This window comes from Solanum verrucosum, unplaced genomic scaffold (assembly GCF_900185275.1).
Source record: "Solanum verrucosum unplaced genomic scaffold, falcon-dt-bn FXZP01000102.1, whole genome shotgun sequence".
Lineage (NCBI taxonomy): Eukaryota > Viridiplantae > Streptophyta > Magnoliopsida > Solanales > Solanaceae > Solanum > Solanum verrucosum.
The window spans coordinates 1,033,601-1,054,274 of NW_026019930.1; the positions used below are offsets into that span (position 1 = coordinate 1,033,601).

A 20,674-nucleotide genomic window follows, 5' to 3' on the forward strand; every position below is an offset into this window, starting at 1 on the left:
GTGACATAAGGAAACTAAATATTCTTAATTAGTTTGAATTTCCTTAATTTATGCTAATTAGTAATTATCTTCAATCAATTCAAATTTAATTAACACACTTATTTCAGTTTGTTTACGTTTTTTTTTTCAGAAACGAATTATTTTATTTATTTTTTTTTTTTCAATTTTTTTTTTTACAATTATTTAAAAAAAGCCTATTTTTACTGTTATAACTTGAAAATATTAGTCTAATATATGTCATATATGAAATTTTCACGTAAGTTAACCACTTATAATAGTATATCACCTTAACCTCAAGAATATTCTAACTGAGGATGATGTATACAATTAAAGGAGATGACATATTTAGGTGATTAACTTTTTACATAATGAACATTTTAGATTACACACCAAACGTGTTACCAAAATTTAAACAAGAAATATATGATAACATGTGCTCAATTAAAACAAGTCAGCAATTGAAATGTCTAAATAAAATTTGGTGAGGGGTTGTCGATTGAAAGTAATGCTTTATGATGCTATTCTACATCATAGAAGCCAGTGTCCTCGAGGATTGCCACATTAACTATTTAATGGAGATGCTAACCAATGTGAAATTAAATTTTCTTTTCTAAACTTGCATTAACCAAATGTTGGCAAACCTAGAGATATATGACAAACCTAGAACATTTTGCACTTACAGGTGATTACACAACCACAGAATTTAGATACTTTGTTCTAAAGAATAGCAAGTTCCCTGCTAATGAAACTCACCATCAAAGCTGAAGTAGCGGCAGAGCCATTACAACACCAAATATTGATACTAGCAACAGCAACAACCAAGTTGGCAAAGATTTCCTTCGTTGGTTCTCCATGTCCTTATGGGGATCTATGCTATTCAAACCATCCAACAAGGGTGAGGAAATTTCCGCTTGAGTTGGCATGGATGACACCTGCTCCTGATCTGGTTGCACCAGGAGCTGCTGCTCTTCATACTTCTCCACATACTCTGGAAACAATTTTCTAAAGGTAGGGCTGTGATGCAAAATTAGTTAGTTAAAAGGGATCAAATAGAAGGAGCTGTGGAAGCAATTGACATTACTGTGAAAATAGTAGATCAATTATCATGTAACAGATTTTGAACTGCATGAACTATACAGCTTAAGGCAATTATCTGAAACAAATACAAGGTATGCAGCGTTGAACTCGTACTTGACTCACTTTTTACAATTGAAAGCAAGAGAAGCCTTAGCAAGCTTCTGTTTCTCAGCAACTGTTGTTGTTACACTGCCTGTGGTAGGGCTGGTGTCCATCTGCAGGATGGGAGACATAAAAGTTGCCACTAATGCAAATGAATGTATGGGAAGCAAAAAGAGATTTTGAACTATAGGATATACAGAAAGGAATATTTCATGGATCTGGTTTTCAAGATATCTACGATAAGCATTGTGGACAATGCAGGCCTAATATGGACCGGTTATTCAGCATACTAAAATATAGGGGTTCCATATTCATGAAAAGCCAGATTTGAAATGATCCATGTTGCGGAACCAAGACAACCTATCTTACTAACAATAAGAAAGGGTTAAGGACCTCCAACGCCTATAAATAGAAGCTTCTTGAAGTCTCTAGACAGAGAGGAGCAACAAAGTCAGAAAAAATTGAGTGTAACCATGGATTCTTTTCTATCCAAAAAGAGGTACTATTATACAATCACAGAAAGAATATACAAATTAATCCACCATAAGGTCTCTTCACATCTCTCTCTTTGTGTGTGTGTGGGGGGGGGGGGGGGGGGAAGAGAGGCTGGACAGACAGTAAGAATGCTTGAGCAACAGTGTCAAGAAGCAGTAACCATTTCGAAAGATAGAAAAGAGAAAGGTGTCCTAACAGACGGGCTGGGTAACTGAGAGGGTTACTGCAGTTTTCTAAGCAGGCAAAGGGAAATATAGGAAGAATTCAAGGCAGCTCCCACCTCTCCTTTGCACCATTCGAAGGTGGCTTTGCGTTATGTTAAATAGGTCAGTGGGATGAGATAGGATTTAATTTCAGCCTATAGCTGGTGGATTTCTAAATAAGGACCATATTTTGTTTGGTGCTGCTTGATGTGTAAAGACAGAAGAACCTAACTGTCATACACATGAAAGAAATGAGCATTAACTAAAAAAAAAGAGCGCAATTCAGAAAATAAATCAGCAATGAAAATGAAATCAGGTCCTTTACCATAAAAGAGAGCAGTCCAGTGAGTATGCTGCAGGAGAGTGGAGGAAGATCAATCCAAATGAAGAAATATGACTAAGAAGCAAACATAGTAAAGCTAAATATTCAACTTATTTCGGAAAAACAAAAATACAGGTTTTTGCTACTTTGTTCTGAAAAGTAATCAGAAAAATACTTCATAAGTTCAAATCACATTTTTGTTATACAAAAAGTGGAAATAAGTTTGGTGGGCAAAACAAAGATTTTCAGACAAATTTGACTGAAAAAGAGGAGAGCTATGGGATGGCGAGACAAATAAAGTCACCATATGTTTTACTCTTTGATAAGTATATTGTAAGTTATTACCTTGACACAGACCACATAGGGTTCCAGCTCTCTGGGTGAACTGTGAAGCAATATGGCATAACGAAGGTCAGGAACACCAAATCCATTCAAAACAACAAACAATAGTAACTATAATGCACTCTATAAACACTTACAATCACTCATAGATAAACAAATTTTCTTTTGCGTCATAAACCTTCCATTTGGAGTAACCATGCTACAGACAAAGCAAACATAGTTGATGTGATTCCAAATAACAAAAAGAAAAACCTTACTGAGACACATTGCTCAAAGAGTAGAAACAAGTCTGGGAGAATCAAACTGATTTGAATATAGATTACCTGATTCCAGGAGGTTTAAATGGATATTCTGGAGGAAACTTGATCTTACCATAATATAATCCACCTTATTATTGAAGTTGGCAGCATTTCACAAGCAACAACCAAAAGAGAAAGACTAACTCAGAGAAAAATGACTAAGTATTCAAAGGTGATAAAAAAGAGTGTCAGATGATAAGGTTTGGGAAGAAGGTGCATCACATTACAGTATTAGTGCATTGTCAAAATAAATATCAAAGTCAGTTAGGGAAAGTAGAAACCTGCAAAAGGTGTTCCTTCACTCCCCTCCAAAACGTAATCTGGACATGAGATTTAGGTAAAAGTGGGAAGATTAGGAAAAGCAAAGCAAACAGGTAATGAGTCATCTGACGAAAAGAAGCTGAAACTATAGCACATTGGCAAGTAAGCCGAGAAAAATATATGCACTAGAAGAAGAGCATCAGTTCATACATGCCAATTTCATTCCTTTATCGGTAGTTCATTTAGGTGATTTGTATCAATTTAGTTCCGTATTAGACTGCCTTATGATAGTGTATTTAGATGCATGGGGCACAAACAAGTGAAAACAAAAATTCATGCAAAGGAATAAGACAATCTGCTTATTTGGGAGAAAGAAAAGGAACTAGACAAAGTTCATGGAAACCAATTTGTTCAACTAAATATATTGACAAATACAGGTTGAGAGAACAAGCAGCAGAGACTTACGCCACTCAAGAATATCATTTGGAGAAGGGCGGGCCACAACATGGGAGACAGGTTCCTGCAATATCACAGGCTTCATCACTTTCTGAGGACTCAGATCAGAGTATAAATGTCCAAACACACATGGGAAGAAGAGTCTAATTAAGAAAGGCACAGTACTTGTTGTCCAATACCCATAAGTCCACGAAATAAAACTTAGGTTCAATTTGTATAGGAAATAATAATAGAAGTGCCATGCTTTCACCTCTGGCAATCAGGAAGAGAAAAGCACAACTTCAACTAAATTAACATATATTAAGCTACAATAAATTCCAAAGGTAATGTCATAAGGGGCAAGAAGATGAAAGCCAAAACTAGAGTTCATAGTATGTAAGATCCAATGTCGTTAACCTGCACTTAAGGACATATTCATTTTCATGGGAAGTAAAGGAAGCTGCCTTGTAATGCAACAGATTTATGTATAATATATTCACTGAAGGAACAAAGATACATACTTTACAAAGTGCTCTATATTCCTTCTGGAGTCGCTTTACACATGCCTTTTCTGCCATGTCTAAGCTTCAAAATGCAAGGAAACTACAGGATGATGCTTGGAGTTTCACTTATTCTCTGTAAACATATGAGATTTGAATATAAAAACAAAAAAATTAAAGGGGAAAAAATTAAGAATGACGTAGGTATATGATACTTAAAAACATGGCCAAAGAAAAATTAAGTCAATATCAATCAGTGCAGAAACATAAAGAAAAAGAGGCTAAAGTATATAATCTTATCTTCCAGCTAAGAATGGTCATCAATCCCACAAGAACAAACACTTAGAAAGTGGTGAAGCCAGGAACTGAAGGGGGGAAGGAACTTATATACAGAAGGATTAATATGAATTTTCAGAAGTTAGAGGGGATATCAGTAGATTTCTAAGGCACCTCCAAACTTCCCAAAATCCCAAAGGACAAAAGGCTGTAATCTCAAGTTTTGGTGACGGACACTGGTCAGCCTCTCCCCAATAAAATTCACCAGGTACATCATCCAGGCGAAGCAGCGAACTTTTTTCTTTTCTTTACGAGAGATAGAGTCTGTCTACAACAGAATTGAATTTTGTTTTTGATTTGTTGGAAAAGAAATTAGCTATCTGTTGAGAGGTCTGTCAATGTTCTTAATAAGAGGGATCAACACCTTTCAATCCCCTTCTCATTAGCACTCAAGGGAAAAATATCTCGACATAATTGAATAGAAGTATAACAATATATAATAAACCAGCTATTCGAGCATCATAGTGTATGAAGTGTGTCTCAAAACAATCATATTAGAGGATAAACATGTGAACATAGAATCATTGGCGAACTATAAAATACAATTGGAGCCACTCTACAGCTTGGCTGAAGCAGTTGATATCCATCTTTTCTACATAGAAATCTATTGCATAAGAAAAGTAGAACGCCAAGAAATGCATGATCTGTTATCACACATGACATTTTGGTGAACCAAAGTCTTTCAAACTACCCGAGAACCAATTCTTTGATTATTCACAATATTTTATAGTGGAAACAATCAAATATACCCTTGTTCTATTTGATATAGTTCAATATACCCTTCCTCTGAGTACCATTCAATTATGACCCCACCCTTATATTTTGCCACTAATGCCTTGTTTGGAAGGTTGTTACTCATTGTATTGTTAGTTTAAATACAATATTTATTTTGATTGTTACTTAAATGTTATCGTAAAGTATCATTTAAATCCATCGTTAGGTAACGACAGAAAGTTTCATTTTGTGTAAGGACCGATTTGATGTGATTGCGTGGTTACCTTAATATTTTCTTCTCATTTTATCTTTACTTATTATTTAATAATCTTATTATATTCTTTACACTACCGTTTCATAGTAGCTCTATCCATACTATACTTTTGTTGGTATATCATTCAAATTATTGACGTGTGACATTATGTAACGACGGAGAATGATGTAGTCTATCCAAACATTGTATTCATTAAAACATACATGATACAATACAATACATTATGAAATCGTACGGAACAACCATCCAAACAGAGTGTAAATGGTTGTTATGTACAGTTTTGTAATGAATAGTTTGGATAGATTGTATTTTCTCCGTCACATATCAACGATTCAAATGATAAATCTACAAGGAAAGTAGAATATGGATTACAGCTACTATAAAAAGGTATGATAAAGAATAAAATAGAATTATTAAATAACAAATAAAGACAAAATTAGGAAAAAAATATTATAAGATAATGACGCGAACACACCAAATCTTTCATTACACAAAATAAGACTTTTTGTCATTAACTAATGATGTATTTGAACATACACTACAATAAAATTTAATTAACAATCAAAACAAATATAATACTTAAACTAACAATACAATCCGTTAACAACTATCCAAACAAAGTGTAGTTTACCGTTAATTAATTTAGACTGAGTGACACTATGCCAAGCTCATAAGCAAATAAATTATCCCCAGTTTCAAATTACAAACTCATACCCGACCCAACAATTCAACAACAACAATATACCTAAATCCCATGAATGGAGTCCGACAAGGGTAGAGTGTCCAAAAATAAACTCATACCCGACCCGAAACCAGTTATTTCACTTGTTCTCTTTTCCTTCCAACCTCCATCAATGGAACCCTCTACTCTCTCGCTCTCTCTACATTCTCCTTTCTCTCATCAATCACATATCAATGACAGAAAAAGGATCCACAGTCACTTCTATAGGACTATCAATTCAATCAAAAGCAGAATTCAACAAACTAGATTGCAAAATAACTCACAATTATAGAGTCGAAGGGAAGTGTAGGAACAAATAGATTACCGCACTGAAAAGGGGAATTGAAATTGAGAATCTCAAATTCCCAAGTGGAGCTTTGACCCTTTATTGAAATTTTTCTGACTCTTTTTCTGCAGCCCACATCAGTACTATCAGATTTTTCCTATTTGGGAAAAACAAAAAATAAGGTGCTTATTCGTGTTTTACTTTACTTTGCCATTTATTTGGGGCCGTTGCCATATGGTTGAAATTTTGTTGGCCCATGTTGCTCTCACGGCTCTCACTCAGGGGGCCCACATCTAAGGTTTCGAATGGTCGCACACCCATTGATTTTGTATCGGATAATATATATTTTCATAGAAATTTAAATAAATGGTATAAATTAAATAGTAAACACTCGGTAACAAGCAGTTGCTTGGTATAGTGGTTATTTGTGGGTGCTCAAAGTTGTACATTACATTTGTTGTGACTAAGTTCTCGATTTCCAATGTGATAAATTCCTGAATTCGTCATTAGGTTCTATTCATTTTTACTTATCAATATTTAATATATTTTCTTAAATATATGCATGCCAATTTTCGTCACTAGGCTCTTACTTCATTCTCATGTCTTTTTCTTTTTATATCTGATCTTTTAGGTGAGTTTAATTAAAATTAAAATAGGTATTGTCGACAAACAAATCGGTGAAAAAGACCGTACTTATTTAGATTCAATATTTTTCTCATAACATGTGATGATAAGGAAAACTCATAACATGTGATGATGAGGAAATGTTGATTTCAAAGTCAATATCACTTTCATCATTTTTTTTTGACGCACCTATTTTATTTCTTATTAAACGCACCAAAAAAATAGAATATACAAAGAAAAATTCTTCGAGATATGAAGTAAGTAATTCATTAAACATTTGATGAAGCAAATCTTGAAACATTTTTATTATAAGGATTAAATAGTCTCTTGGAGAAATATTAGCACCAAAAAAAGATTGTAATAGGAGTAATAAAACAAGAAATTTGACTATTTCACTAGAAAGAACAGTTGAATTGTCATTGCATTGGCCCATGGTTAATAGAAAAAATCTTCATTTCCTTTGGATTTGTAAACTTTTTTTTTTCTATTTTATCATTACTCTTCGTGTTTCTCTTTTTAAATAAATACTAACAACAACAACAACATACCCAGTGAAATTTCACTAAGTGGGATCTGGGGAGGGTAGAGTGTACGCAGACTTTGCCACTACCTCGTGGAGGTAGAGAGGCTGTTTTCGAAAGACCCTCAGCTCAAGTACATCAAATCCAAGTAAAAGGAGAGGAAAACAGTGTATACAACATAACATCCAATAAGAAAGATAGTATATAATCAACAAATGAGACAATAACATTAGTAAAATAATGTGAGAAGTGAAACGCAGTAAACAACATAAGGCTATAGGTATCACAGACAAGAACTGCAAGTGCAAGGCTAGGACTACTACAAACGCTAACAACCCATACCTTCGCAAGGAAAGACAACACGCTAACCTTACTAACCTTCAACCTTAATACGCGACCTCCACTCCTTCCTATCTAGAGTCATGTCCTCGGTAATGTGAAGCTGAACCAAGTCTTGTCTAATCACCTCTCCCTAATACTTCTTAGGCCTACCTCTACCCCTCCGCGTACCCTCTACAACCAGCCTCTCACACCTCCTCACTGGGGCGTCTGCGCACCGCCTCTTCACATGTCCAAACCATCTCAGTCTCGCTTCCCTCAGCTTGTCCACCGCAGAGGCCACTCTCACCTTCTCCTGGATAACCTCATTCCTAATCTCATCGCTCCTAGTGTGCCCACACATCCATCTCAACATCCTTATCTCCGCAACATGCATTTTTGGAACATGTGAGTTCTTGACTGGCCAACACTCCGCTCCATACAACAAGGCCGGTCTAACTACCACTCTGTAGAACTTACCTTTAAGTCTAGGTGGAATTTTCTTATCACACAAGACTCCAAAGGCAAGCCTCCATTTCATCCGGGCAACCCCAATGCGATGTGTGACATCATCGTCAATGTCTCCACTTCCTTGGATTACAGACCCAAGATACTTAAAACTTTCTTTCTTAGGAATGATTTGTGTAGCGTCTCACTTCCACATCTGCCTCATCCAACGCATCACTGAATTTGCACCCCAAATATTCTGTTTTGGTCCTACTCAACCTGAACCCTTTGGACTCCAGCATTTGTCTCCACACCTCCAACCTCGCATTAACTCTGTCCCACGTCTCATCAATCAGTACTATGTCATCCGCAAATAACATACACCATGGGACCTTCTCCTGAATAGACCGCGTCAACTCATCCATCACCAAAGCAAATAGAAAAGGGCTAAGGACTGATCCTTGGTGCAACCCCATCTCAACTGGGAAATGTTCCGAGTCTCCTCCAACCGTTAAATACTATTAGCTAAAATTCTAAGTTGTTCGAATTTTTTTTTTTAAAATAATTTACTGATGTTGAAATATTTGAAAAATTATATTTAGAGAATCTAGTATGCACCCAACGGGATCATCGAATAATCAAAGCAACACATATGTTTAGGCAATGATGAAACAAAAGTATAATGCTTCTCCATATTCATTTTCTTTTCGAAGTTTAAAACTTTGATACATAAATTCATATTTATATATAAAAAGAAATTATCATTTTAAATTTTATAAAAAAAAACTCATGTTCAACCTCATTTTTAATTTTTAAGTTCCCATTCAAATATACATATGTCGTTAGTAAAATAATTCATATCTATCCTTAAAAAATTAATGGACCTCCATATCATTTTGACTTATTTTAAACTTAGGAAAAAGGACCAAAATTCATTCTAAAATATAAAAAATGGGACAATTTTACTGTTGTTGATATATAGTGCAAATATACCTCTATCGTTAAATAAAATCTCACATCTATCTTAAAAGCTAACCTACCTTCAATTCCATTTTTTTCATGTGATGCGGTGGAGGGTGATACTACTTAATTCTTTTGGAACATGCCTATTTTAATTATATGCAAACGCAAAATCAACATGAGTCAAGATTTTAATATGATTTCTTATTTGTTAGTTATAATGTTTTTTTCATTAAATCCTAATGTCACACATAAGGCATAGATGTCTCAACATCGATAAAAAAAAATCATGATTGTGCATGTATCTTACTTTCAAATATTTGATGATATTATGAAAACGTAAAGTAGAACAAAACTCATAATTAAAAATTTGATAGTATCTAAATCTTAAATCGACAATTTTATAAAATTAATAGAGTGAGAGAGAATTACCGATTCAACATTAATAGCTACTCTGCCCATGAAACATGTTGTCCAACGAAGAAAACTTGCAAATCTCAAGCTCTAAGAGAGTTGGTTTCGGCAAATGAGATGAAACGAGGAGAAAAGATATGAAAGAAACTAGAACTAGGATTTCAATATATAGACCTCCAACTTTTTTCATATGGAAAATAATTTAATATATAATCAATTTTTTTTATCGTTATAGATTATATATTATTTATACATGTGACACATTTTTATTGACCGTTGACTTGATAGGCATGTTGTGTTATTGACCGTTGACTCTTGATGTGACTTTATGTACTACGTCATTTGACACGTAGCACTAAACTAAACTTCTAGAAAGAGTTTCAAATTGAAACTATTGACACCGGATGGCCCAAAAAGCTTAAAAGATTTTAGCCCTTTTAAAATAATTTCATATTGTAGCCCTTTTCAACTAATTCCAAAACATATATAAAAACAGTATCATTATTGTATAGAAAATGTATCAATTATCATGATTGTACATGTATAAAAAATGTACTATATGTATAGAACCTGTATAATCCCTATAGTATGTATATAGAAAATGTATTATTATTGTATAATTGATGTATAATAAATCTATATTAATTAATTAATTGATTAATCATAAGAGAGAAGTATTGAAAACACTCCTGAAATTGGCGTGAATTATTAGTGAAGGAATAATTTTAGCAAAATAGACGTGAATGATATTTTTAGACCTTTTTCTATTGTTCAGGAGTAGTTTTAAGACTATCAATAGTTCGGAAACGAAACTAATAATTCTCGCCAAGTTCAAGGTGTTTCAATCATTCTCTTTGCTTTTAATTAAGAGTGTCACACTCCTACAAGAGTTTGAAACCACTTGGTATGTCATATGACAGATCGAGAGTGTATTAAAGTTTAAGTAGAGGATATTTTTAAGATTATCAATATTTTGAAAATGAAATTAATAATTTGCGTTAGATTAAAGTATATTTTCATTACTTCTGATTTCAAACATTCTATCAAAAACTTATCTAGCAATATATACCCAGTCACCCAATATTATCTTTTATTACATATTCATCAATCCATTTGCCCACATTATTATTTTTTATAAAGGGAAAAAACATGGATCATTTTTCATACTAACGACCAAATATTTGAGATTGACTCAGCTAAAGGGACAAAAACAAAAATAATCAAGGAAATAGAAATGAGAAGCATATTATATATGCAACCAATCGACAATGTGCTGTTCTGGAAATGCAAGTTTATATATAATTATTAATATTGGGTCATAAAGAATTTAAGGATTTCGTCCTAGTTAAATGTGAGATCCTTCTCATCAACACCTCATTCACACTTAGATTCGTACATTCTTTATGAATTTAGAATTCTACTATTATATCCAAAGTATGAAACTCAAGAATTCTACTATTATGTCCAAAGTATGAAACTCAAAAACCAAGAATATTACAAATTCTTGCATGGTCTAAAAGGTGTCCATCGAACACACTAAATCCAACTCTAATATCATATTCAATTAGGTTTTAAATCTAATTCACAACATCCTAAAAAATTAGCTTATAAAAAGTATAAAATTCTTGTCTCTATCTGATATGGATTCATTTTTCATTTGAGATGTTAAATGAACGGGTTGAGTTGAAATTGGAGATATTAGAATGAGTTGAAAATAGAAATTGGGTTGGATCTTGATTTGCCCAAATTTACGTTGGGCTCAAATGGGCATAAAATGGGTTGGGTCTTGACCCGCCCAATTTGACCCGTTTAATCTCAATATAATGTTATTTAAGTTTTATAACCACATTTTAAATTTCAACTTAAATTTTTTTTAAAATAAAGAAGTTACAAATGTATAGATAAATTCTAAAAAATATAAGATAGATGGTAATCCATACCTTCCATTTGGGAACATACATTACATCAATGCAAATAAAGAGTCTTAAAATAGGTTAAAATTGGAGATTAAATTAGGTTCAATTGAGAATTCTCTTAAAATGGTTTAAGACTTGAATGAGTTGAGATTAAACTGTATTCAAATTTCTTGAACCCAACCCTTAAAATTATGAACGGATTGGATGGATTACCTATAGTTGAACTCATTTTTAACACCCCTAATTTTCATCAATATAGTGTAGTACTCCCTCCGTTTAAAAAAGAATGACCTAGTTTGACTTGGAACGAGTTTAAGAAAAGAAATAAGACTTTTTCAATTTTGTGGTTCTAAATTAAAGTTATGTCAAATGTACAAAAATGTTCTTTAATCTTGTGACATTAAACATGTCACGTGAAAAATTGAAGTTAAAATGTTGCCAAAAAAGAAAAAGAATCATTCTTTTTGAAACATATTAAAAAAGAAATTGAGTCATTATTTTTGAAACAGGAAGCAGTTTTGCGTGGATTTTGATACGTGGGGAAAAAAACAATAGAACAAATTCACTAGTTTTGGGATATTACTTTTATTTTATGGAAAAACCAACCTGGAAAGGAGCAAATAGAAAGGGAAATAAAACAAACTTGCTAAAGAATGAAAAGTCAATTTTAGACTTTTCGCGCAGATAGAAAAGGACGAAAATACTTTAATTATTTGCGGAGAATGGGGTGAAGTCTACCGTTCTATATTCTAGAACTAGAAAATGTATTCCTACTCCAAATTTAATAATAATAAAAAATGAGGTATAAATTACAAAGATCAAATTGATATGGTTGACTTAATTAAAGCATGGTTAAAATAATATTTGTATAAATAAATTAATAGCTTATAAATTTTTTTTAATTAATTATACACATTAGTTTTAATATATTGTAAAAACTAAAAAAGATAATGTATATAATTAGATGATCTAACATATTTAAATGATTAACTTATTTACATAATAAAACGTATAAGAATATGAGCATAAGCCTTCTCAAATTTAAGTTCAAAAGTGTCAAATATAAACATTTATCCAAATGTTCAATTAGATGTATCGTAGCTTAAGTGTTTAAAGAAAATGTACTGACAGACTTAGAAATTATCAATACATTTAACTTTTAACTTCTAATAAAAAATGAGTCAAAATTCAAAAATACTCGTTAACTATGAGAAATAAAAAAAAAAATCCATTTGAATTGGTCCAAAATACACTCTTATTACTTTGGAATTACTCATATTTATCAACAAAATAATTTTTTATTATACAACTTTTTATCGCCAAACTCCTTTTTTATTTTATTTTGTTTTTTTAAAAAATTTCATCCTCGGTATTTGTATGGGAGTCCTAATCAAATTCGAAGTGTACAATGTCCTCAGTTTGGGGGTGATGCTTCCAACAATATTTTAACCGTATTACAAATTAATCTGAAATTTCAGATTAAAAATGAAACGGTCTCATCACTACTTTACCACCCACGATAGTGCTAAACTGATCATTTACCAACTTCTAAAGAGGTGGGAGGGAAAAATAGAAAAAGAAAAAAAAATAATAGAGAGAAATATTTAAAACACCTCTGAACTTAACGTAAATTATTAGTTCTGTCTTCGAACTATTGACAGACTTAAAAATATTTCTATACTTGACCAACTAAACTTAAACACATTTCCGATTTGCTACCGAACATATCAAGTGGTCTCAAATTCTTATAGAAGCACAAGACTCTTAATAAAAAGCTGGAAGAAGTATTAAGAATATTTCTAAGCTTGACTATAATTTAGGAAGGGTAGGTTTCAGAAGTTGCTAAATCAAAGGAATATTTAAGTTCAATTAATCAGATAAATAAATATTTTAAAATATGTCAATAATTCAGAGATAAATCTAATAATTCATGTCGGTTTATGCCCCAGAACATGAGCATTGGAATTGTCTTCTTCGATACGCGTGCTTGCGTTAAAGGAGGTTTGCTTATTCAATCTTGACCATTCATACCTTTTTATTGCCCCTTTCTTCTTTAAAATGCGTAGATTCATATCACACAAAACCATAAATCTCATCAGCCAAACCACAACTAGTTCTATTTCGTCTTCTTCTCCTTCTCCAAATTCTCCATCACTTTCTCCTAATTCTCCATTAACTTCTCTTCTTCGTTTCTTCTCCACTCTTCATCCTTCTTCTCCTGATTCAATGGCTTCCGATTATTCAGCAACTCCCATCACTATGGATAACATTAATCCAAAGGTAACAACATATGTATTTTTTTTTTTGTCAGGTTAGTCGAATTTTGTATTGGAATGAAATCAGTTCCAATTGAGAAATCGGTACCGATCAAGGATTTGATGCATATTTTATTTCTGCGTTATTATTATACCAAATTACTACTTGTTTATATTGTGAAATCGTAACGGTTCTGTTCCGATTCAATCTCTTAGGAGAAGTAGGAATTCTTTGCGTATTTGTTCTTTGGATAATGATAAGGTGACTAACCTGGTAATTGGTGATGTGAAAATCATTAGAGAGTTATGGATCTTGTTAGAAAGTTTACATGATACATGACTTCTTGTTGCATTCAGTATTTGATTTAAAGCTTTCTTACAGCAACTCAAAATGATGTGATTTTTGGTAGTTTACTTGTATATTATGTTACTTGACTGATACAACTTTATTTCTGGTCAATTTTGTTGGTTTCAGGTTTTGAAATGTGAGTATGCTGTTCGTGGAGAGATTGTATCAATTGCTCAGGTAGTTCATGTTTTTTTTGTTGACTTTTGTAAACTGAATATGGACTTCTGTTGATTGAGCCATTATATTATCTGGATCTGCTGAAGAATTTGTTAATTGTCCTTGCACATTTTTCTTTTTGATGCAGACATTGCAGCAAAACCTCAAGGATAATCCAGGTTCTCATCCCTTTGATGAGGTACAAACTCTTGTAACCTGGTTTTCGTCTTCACGTTTTTGCTTTACAATGGATGCTTTATAAATACTTCATTTATCATTTATGTAATTGATGCTGGTCTCTGAACTATATCTTCAATAGAACTATTCTTACCGAGCTTTACATAGGTCATAAGTTGATGACCTGAACTAGGTACTGACTAGAACGTTTTAAGTTTTCTTAGTTTATTCTGTACTCATTCATCAGATTACATGCAGATCTTATATTGCAATATTGGAAATCCTCAATCACTGGCTCAGCAGCCTATCACTTTCTTTAGAGAGGTGGGCGTAAATTACTCTATTTTTTCTCCCCAAAAATTAATTGACTCATCCAGTGATTTCTAAGGTGGACTTTTCTATATTAGGTCCTTGCATTATGTGATCATCCATCCATTTTGGACAAAAGTGAAACACAAGGTCTATTCAGGTATGAAGTTTGTCTAAGGAGTTTCTGTTTATGCTTTAGAAAGAGGAGATCTTTTCAATATACAATATGAAACTGGTTGTAGACTTTGAGACATTGCAATAGCTGTCTTTCATTCTTTCTTTGCTTTTGTAGTGCGGATGCCATAGAACGAGCTTTCCAGATCCTTGAACAAATTCCTGGGAGAGCAACTGGTGCATACAGCCACAGTCAGGTGACTGTCTTCTCATGAGATTGTTCCATTTTTGTGGAGTGTTATGTAGGTTCGATAAATATAAAACTTTTTATTGTGTTCTCTATATATAGGGTATCAAAGGATTACGGGACACAATCGCTTCTGGTATGAAAGCTCGTGATGGTTTCCCTGCTGATCCAAATGATCTTTTCTTGACTGATGGTGCAAGCCCAGCGGTAGGTTAAATGTATATCCTTGTTATTTTCACAGCTTTGTGGGAAATGGTTTATTGCAAATATGACGTAGTTGGTATTTTTGGTTCTTTACCTTTTTATTCAGGTTCACATGATGATGCAGCTGCTCATCAGGTCAGAGAATGATGGAATTCTCTGTCCCATTCCCCAGTATCCTCTTTACTCTGCTTCGATTGCCCTCCATGGTGGAACTCTTGTAAGTTCTGTTGCTTCAAATAAAATTGATTTATGATAGTTGCATAGTTGGCTGAAATTGTTGAAAAATGTCTATAGAAATATTACGGAAGGCCTAGTTTGACTGCTCTTGTGAGAGTTTCTTGTGAAAGTACAACTAGTGCATGCATTGATCTGCTCAACTTATGCTTGAAAGACCCTTTATTGATTCTTGAAAGATAATTCATTGGGAAGTTCTTAATATTTGCATTTCATCTTGTTTTGTAGGTTCCTTATTATCTTGATGAACAAACAGGATGGGGGCTTGAGATCTCAGAGCTTGAGCATCAGTTGAAAACTGCAAAATCCAAGGGTATTGATGTTAGGGCTTTGGTTGTGATCAATCCGGGCAACCCAACTGGGCAGGTAGGTGTTAAATAGATTTTGGAAGGCTCATCTATGATTTTTCTTCAGAATTAGGAACATAATATACTTCTCTGACTAGAGACTGTTGCAATGGAATATGATTCCTTCTCCCGCTTCCCCAAAAAGTTTAAAAAGAGAGGATAAAAGATGACAATTAAAAATAGTCAAAAAATTCCTACCTAACCTTTTCATATGGCATGAATATTTTCCTATGCATAACTATAGGTTCTTGGTGAGGCCAACCAACGGGAAATTGTAGAATTCTGCAAGAAGGAAGGACTTGTCCTTCTGGCTGATGAAGTAAGTCAATTTTATCCTCTAAAATGCTTCTATGCTTGATATGACAAATTCTTTTGCTTCGTCAAGAGCTTGATTATCAGCGGCTCTAAACTTGTTTTTAAATGTTTCACTATCAGATTTTGCATTACGGAGAAATCTAGGGTTGTATTAAACTTCAACATTGTAATTCTCTTTCATAATTGGTTGAACTCATACAGGTCTATCAAGAAAATGTTTATGTGCCTGACAAGAAATTTCACTCATTTAAGAAAATTTCCCGCTCTATGGGATATGGGGAAACGGATATATCCTTGGTGTCTTTTCAGTCTGTGTCCAAAGGTACATGTTTCACTTTATCTTGCCTCTTTAATTTCTTTGGGTAGTGGGTCAGGGTGGTTTAGGGGGATAGGAAGTTATATTCTTCCAATGCAAATAATTTTTGTTCTAATCTTTTTATATATATTGGTGGCTTTAGGGTTCTATGGAGAGTGTGGAAAGCGAGGAGGTTACATGGAGGTCACTGGTTTTAGCCCTGAAGTGAGGGAGCAGATATACAAATTGGCGTCTGTCAATTTGTGTTCCAACATCTCTGGTCAGATACTTGCAAGCCTCATCATGAGTCCCCCAAAGGTTAGTATTGGCCCTATGTTGCTCGGACTCTCCAACAATGAAGCCTTATCTGTGTCAGATACTCCAAAAATGCACTACTTTTGGAGGATCCAACACACCCAGTGGCAATTTTTGAAGAGTCTGAGCTCATATAGTATTGCTTTATCTCTATAGTATGTTCCTGGCTGTCATATTCCCCAAAGAGGAAAAGGTTAATGCTGAAAGCATGGTTTTATACAGGTAGGAGATGAATCATACGAGTCTTTTTCTGCCGAGAAAGAAGCGATACTCTCGTCCTTGGCGAGACGTGCTAAGGTTAGTGAGAACTGACATATAGGACAAACTTGACCTGATTATCTGAACCTGACTATAAAACCTGTTGATATAGCAAGCAAAGATGATGTTTGTAATTTGCCCAACTGAGTTCTTTTAGCTTCAACTTTTTAAATGATCTAATTCTCGTCTTTTTTGCACATCTATTTTAACAATTCCAACAGACGCTAGAAGATGCACTGAATAGTTTGGAAGGAGTGACATGCAATAGGGCAGAAGGGGCTATGTATCTTTTTCCATGTATTAATTTACCCGATAAAGCAATAAAAGCAGCAGAAGAAGCTAAAACTGCACCAGACGCTTTTTATGCTAAACACCTTCTTAATGCCACTGGAATTGTTGTTGTTCCAGGTTCTGGATTCCGTCAGGTAATTCTTACATTTATAGCTATGGTAAATGTCATTATTAATACTGATAATTTTTGTAATTATTTACCATTTTCAACAAATTTACATGACTCTTTCACTTAAATAGTGAAATATTGTTGAAGGAAAAATAGGCATTTTTAATCTTCTCTTACACCTTAGTATTTGGTTCTTGCTCGTGTATAGGTTCCTGGAACCTGGCATTTTAGGTGCACAATATTACCACAAGAAGAGAAGATACCAGCTATCGTATCTCGTCTTACAGAATTCCATAAAAAGTTCATGGATGAATTCCGCGGCTAAGGAATCAGAGAGTACCTCCTACCTGAAACCTAATAACAGAGAATTTGGAATAAGCAGTGCCTGTTGACTCATGCCTGCAAATGTTTTGTCTGCCTACTTCTATAGTAGAACTGCAAGGACTGTAATGTCTCAAATTTGTTGGGTTTATTTCTCATTTTCTAGTTGGGATTTGCTTGTAATTATTGATGCTTCAGCTCATAACAGTGTAGCCTATTTAATTTATCCCAGCCTAGACATTCAGGCGATAATATCTCAGATGATTATTAACTTTGAATAGTTCACTTAGAAATTCACTCAACTATTGGTATTTTACTTGGAAAATTACTCAATTATTGAAATTTTACTTAAAAAGTCACCAATCAATTTAAATGTGTTTTTCATTAAATTTTGTTGAAATCTAATTTTATTTTAAACTTTTTCTTTAAGAAATAAGAAGATATCTGTTTTAATTATCTTACTAATTCACTCCAATTATTTAATTATATTTTTTTGAACTGTAGCAATAGAGAAAAACAAAAAAATATTTTCCATTTTAGCATTAGTTTAGTGGAATTAAATAAGCTGAAAAATGATCCAACAAAAGGACATCGGAATTGATCAGAACTAATCCACAATACCAATCTTTTATCGTTAAAAAAAATTGGTTTAAAACTAAAAATTATATTTCAACAAAATTTAATAAAATAATTAAATGAGAATTTTATTATTTTTGAATATTATAATTTATTTAGTTGGGTGACTTTCTAAGTAAAATATAAATAATTGTGTGACTTTTGAGTTATAAAATAAAGTTGAGTCACTTTCTAAGTAAAAGTTGAGTGACTTTCTAAGTGAAATATTCAAAGTTGAGTGACCATTTGAGATATTAACTCGACATTCAGTGGAAACTTTCCACACAAGTCAAACTTTTGAAGATAAAATTAGTATTTGTTCAAAGAGTTGTCAATATGAATCTGGCTCAATATTATTTTAGTGAAATGGGTTAAGTCGAAATCCCATAGGGTGGTTAAAAACGTTCCTCCTTAATCTTGGTATTAATGAATACGACATATAAATAAAGTGCAATAAAAAAGTTAAAAGAGGTAAAATTAGTATTTATTATCAAAAAAGACAAGTAATATAATACGAAAGAAGTATAAAACAATAATAATATTGAATACTACACTTTAAATTCTACTTTGAATATTGACTAATTCTATATAGCACTACTATATATAATCTCTGCGTTTGGCCTCGTAAATTTTCTACTAGTGGGTAGAAATTCGTCTCGTAACTCCACGACATCGATGGTATCGAAGTGAGTTTCTGGTATTCAATTTCCAGTTTTAGGATCTCTCATCGAAAATACATCTTTCTCTACACCTTTCGACGTAGGAGTAGGAGGCGAAGACGATTCGATCAATTTCTTGATATTTGAAACCATAGTCCGCACTTTAAAATTATCTACCGTGTATCTCCTGAGATTGAGAAGGAGAACATTGGCGAAGGGAACCCTAGACATTATTTCTGAAGAGTATATTGACAAGTTATGTATAAATTTGAAAGTTTAATTTTAACAATATGTGTTTTGATTGATGGTTAAAAGAATATTTAACTTTATAATATATACAAGCAAGGCTGGCTGAATTAGTAACCTAATAGGACTTGGGTTATGAGAATTTAAAAGGAATCACAATTATTATCTTATTTTAGGCACGTTACTTAAATATATCATTAAACTGGTTTTGTTAATGAATTAACTGATTTTCTATTCATATATACTTATCTATAATTTAGCTAATCTTTATGGAATTAAGTGAAAGAGCCCACTCAACTTATAAACATATTACTAGTTTTAGTTTTTTTTTTAAAAAAAAGAATAATATGTGCAAAACAATTGACACAATTAATGATTGGTCACGGTTGGTACCCTCTTTGAATTAATATTATCTTTTTGACATTTTATTAGTTGGTCACGATTGATAACCTTTCTTAGATTCAGGCCACAATTTATTACACTCAAGTAAATATTAAACTATTTGCTCTGATACTACTAAATTATATTTTGTATTTTTTTTTTTTATAATGAACATAAAGAAAAATAAAAACACAAGTTAAATGGAGTATTTGATAATTTGACGTAACATTTGGTTTGCCTATAGGATTTTAATCATATCTTGTCCTACAATACGTACATACATTTAATGTGCTTCCAATTGAATGGTCCTTATTTTCCTCACGATTTAATCACATATGGCCCCCCATATTGCACCTAACAAAATGGTTTTTTTTTAATTGCACCTAAACAAATGTAAAATTTGGTTTTGGAGTTAAAATGTGGAAATTTGTGCTTGGATATAAATTTTTTAGGTTGTTGAAAATAAAAATTAGGGTAGTCCAAATACATGTAACCCGCACAATTTGTCAAAATTTTAAGGGTTGGACTCAAGATAAATTTTAACCCGTTTTAAGACTCTTTATTTGCATTGATGTAATGTATGTTACTCAGTGGCGGAGCCAGTATTTTTAATAAGGGGGTTCAAAATCTGAGAAGTAAACACATGAACTAGTGAAAGGTGGTTCGACATCTATTATACATACCTAAAAAATAATTTTAACCATGTATAGATAGTAATATTTTCCGCCGAGGGGGTTAGGATGAACCCCCTAAGTATATGCTGCCTCTGCCCCTGATGTTACTATATTGATGATATGAATTACTATTTGTTTTATATCTTTTAGGATTTATCAATTCATTTGTAATTTTTTTAAAAAATAATATTTTTGAGCTGAAATTCAAATTGTAGTTATAAAAGTTAAATAACAAT

General features: G+C 32.9%; 2 protein-coding genes across 3 annotated transcripts; one reads left to right on the top strand and one right to left on the bottom strand.

Annotated features, from left to right (window-relative positions):
- Positions 1-591: 591 nt before the first annotated feature.
- Positions 592-6,560, bottom strand: LOC125830392 (ubiquitin-conjugating enzyme E2 34-like). 2 transcript variants are annotated; one of them, XM_049509590.1, is made up of 10 exons: positions 6,407-6,560; positions 4,058-4,172; positions 3,567-3,621; positions 3,122-3,160; positions 2,865-2,928; positions 2,679-2,740; positions 2,545-2,584; positions 2,203-2,230; positions 1,201-1,292; positions 592-1,014 (listed from the first exon to the last, which is right to left on the bottom strand). In XM_049509590.1, exons 2-10 carry the CDS (start codon positions 4,112-4,114, stop codon positions 756-758), a joined length of 696 nt encoding a protein of 231 aa, XP_049365547.1. In that variant the 5' UTR covers positions 4,115-4,172; positions 6,407-6,560; the 3' UTR covers positions 592-755. The 2 variants fall into 2 exon arrangements, with proteins under 2 accessions (XP_049365547.1, XP_049365540.1); XM_049509583.1 differs by having other exon boundaries at positions 6,366-6,547.
- Positions 6,561-13,624: 7,064 nt separating this feature from the next.
- LOC125830100 (alanine aminotransferase 2-like) lies at positions 13,625-18,117 on the top strand. Its single transcript, XM_049509315.1, has 15 exons — positions 13,625-13,847; positions 14,298-14,348; positions 14,476-14,526; positions 14,763-14,828; positions 14,912-14,973; positions 15,106-15,184; positions 15,277-15,381; positions 15,485-15,595; positions 15,841-15,978; positions 16,204-16,278; positions 16,476-16,596; positions 16,733-16,887; positions 17,107-17,181; positions 17,364-17,567; positions 17,751-18,117. Exons 1-15 carry the CDS (start codon positions 13,626-13,628, stop codon positions 17,865-17,867), a joined length of 1,632 nt encoding a protein of 543 aa, XP_049365272.1. The 5' UTR covers position 13,625; the 3' UTR covers positions 17,868-18,117.
- The last annotated feature ends 2,557 nt before the right edge of the window (positions 18,118-20,674 follow it).

What these genes read in the sequence shown, in the direction of transcription:
- LOC125830100 (XM_049509315.1), top strand. Translation starts at nt 13,626, where the DNA reads ATGCGTAGATTCATATCACACAAAACCATAAATCTCATCAGCCAAACC. An exon ending in CGGGCAACCCAACTGGGCAG is followed by an intron (nt 15,979 to 16,203) that starts GTAGGTGTTAAA and finishes GCATAACTATAG; the next exon opens with GTTCTTGGTGAGGCCAACCA. An exon ending in CAGGTTCTGGATTCCGTCAG is followed by an intron (nt 17,568 to 17,750) that starts GTAATTCTTACA and finishes GCTCGTGTATAG; the next exon opens with GTTCCTGGAACCTGGCATTT.
- LOC125830392 (XM_049509590.1), bottom strand. Translation starts at nt 4,114, where the DNA reads ATGGCAGAAAAGGCATGTGTAAAGCGACTCCAGAAGGAATATAGAGCA. An exon ending in AATATAGAGCACTTTGTAAA is followed by an intron (nt 3,622 to 4,057) that starts GTATGTATCTTT and finishes GTGATATTGCAG; the next exon opens with GAACCTGTCTCCCATGTTGT. An exon ending in TGAAGGAACACCTTTTGCAG is followed by an intron (nt 2,929 to 3,121) that starts GTTTCTACTTTC and finishes TTCAATAATAAG; the next exon opens with GTGGATTATATTATGGTAAG.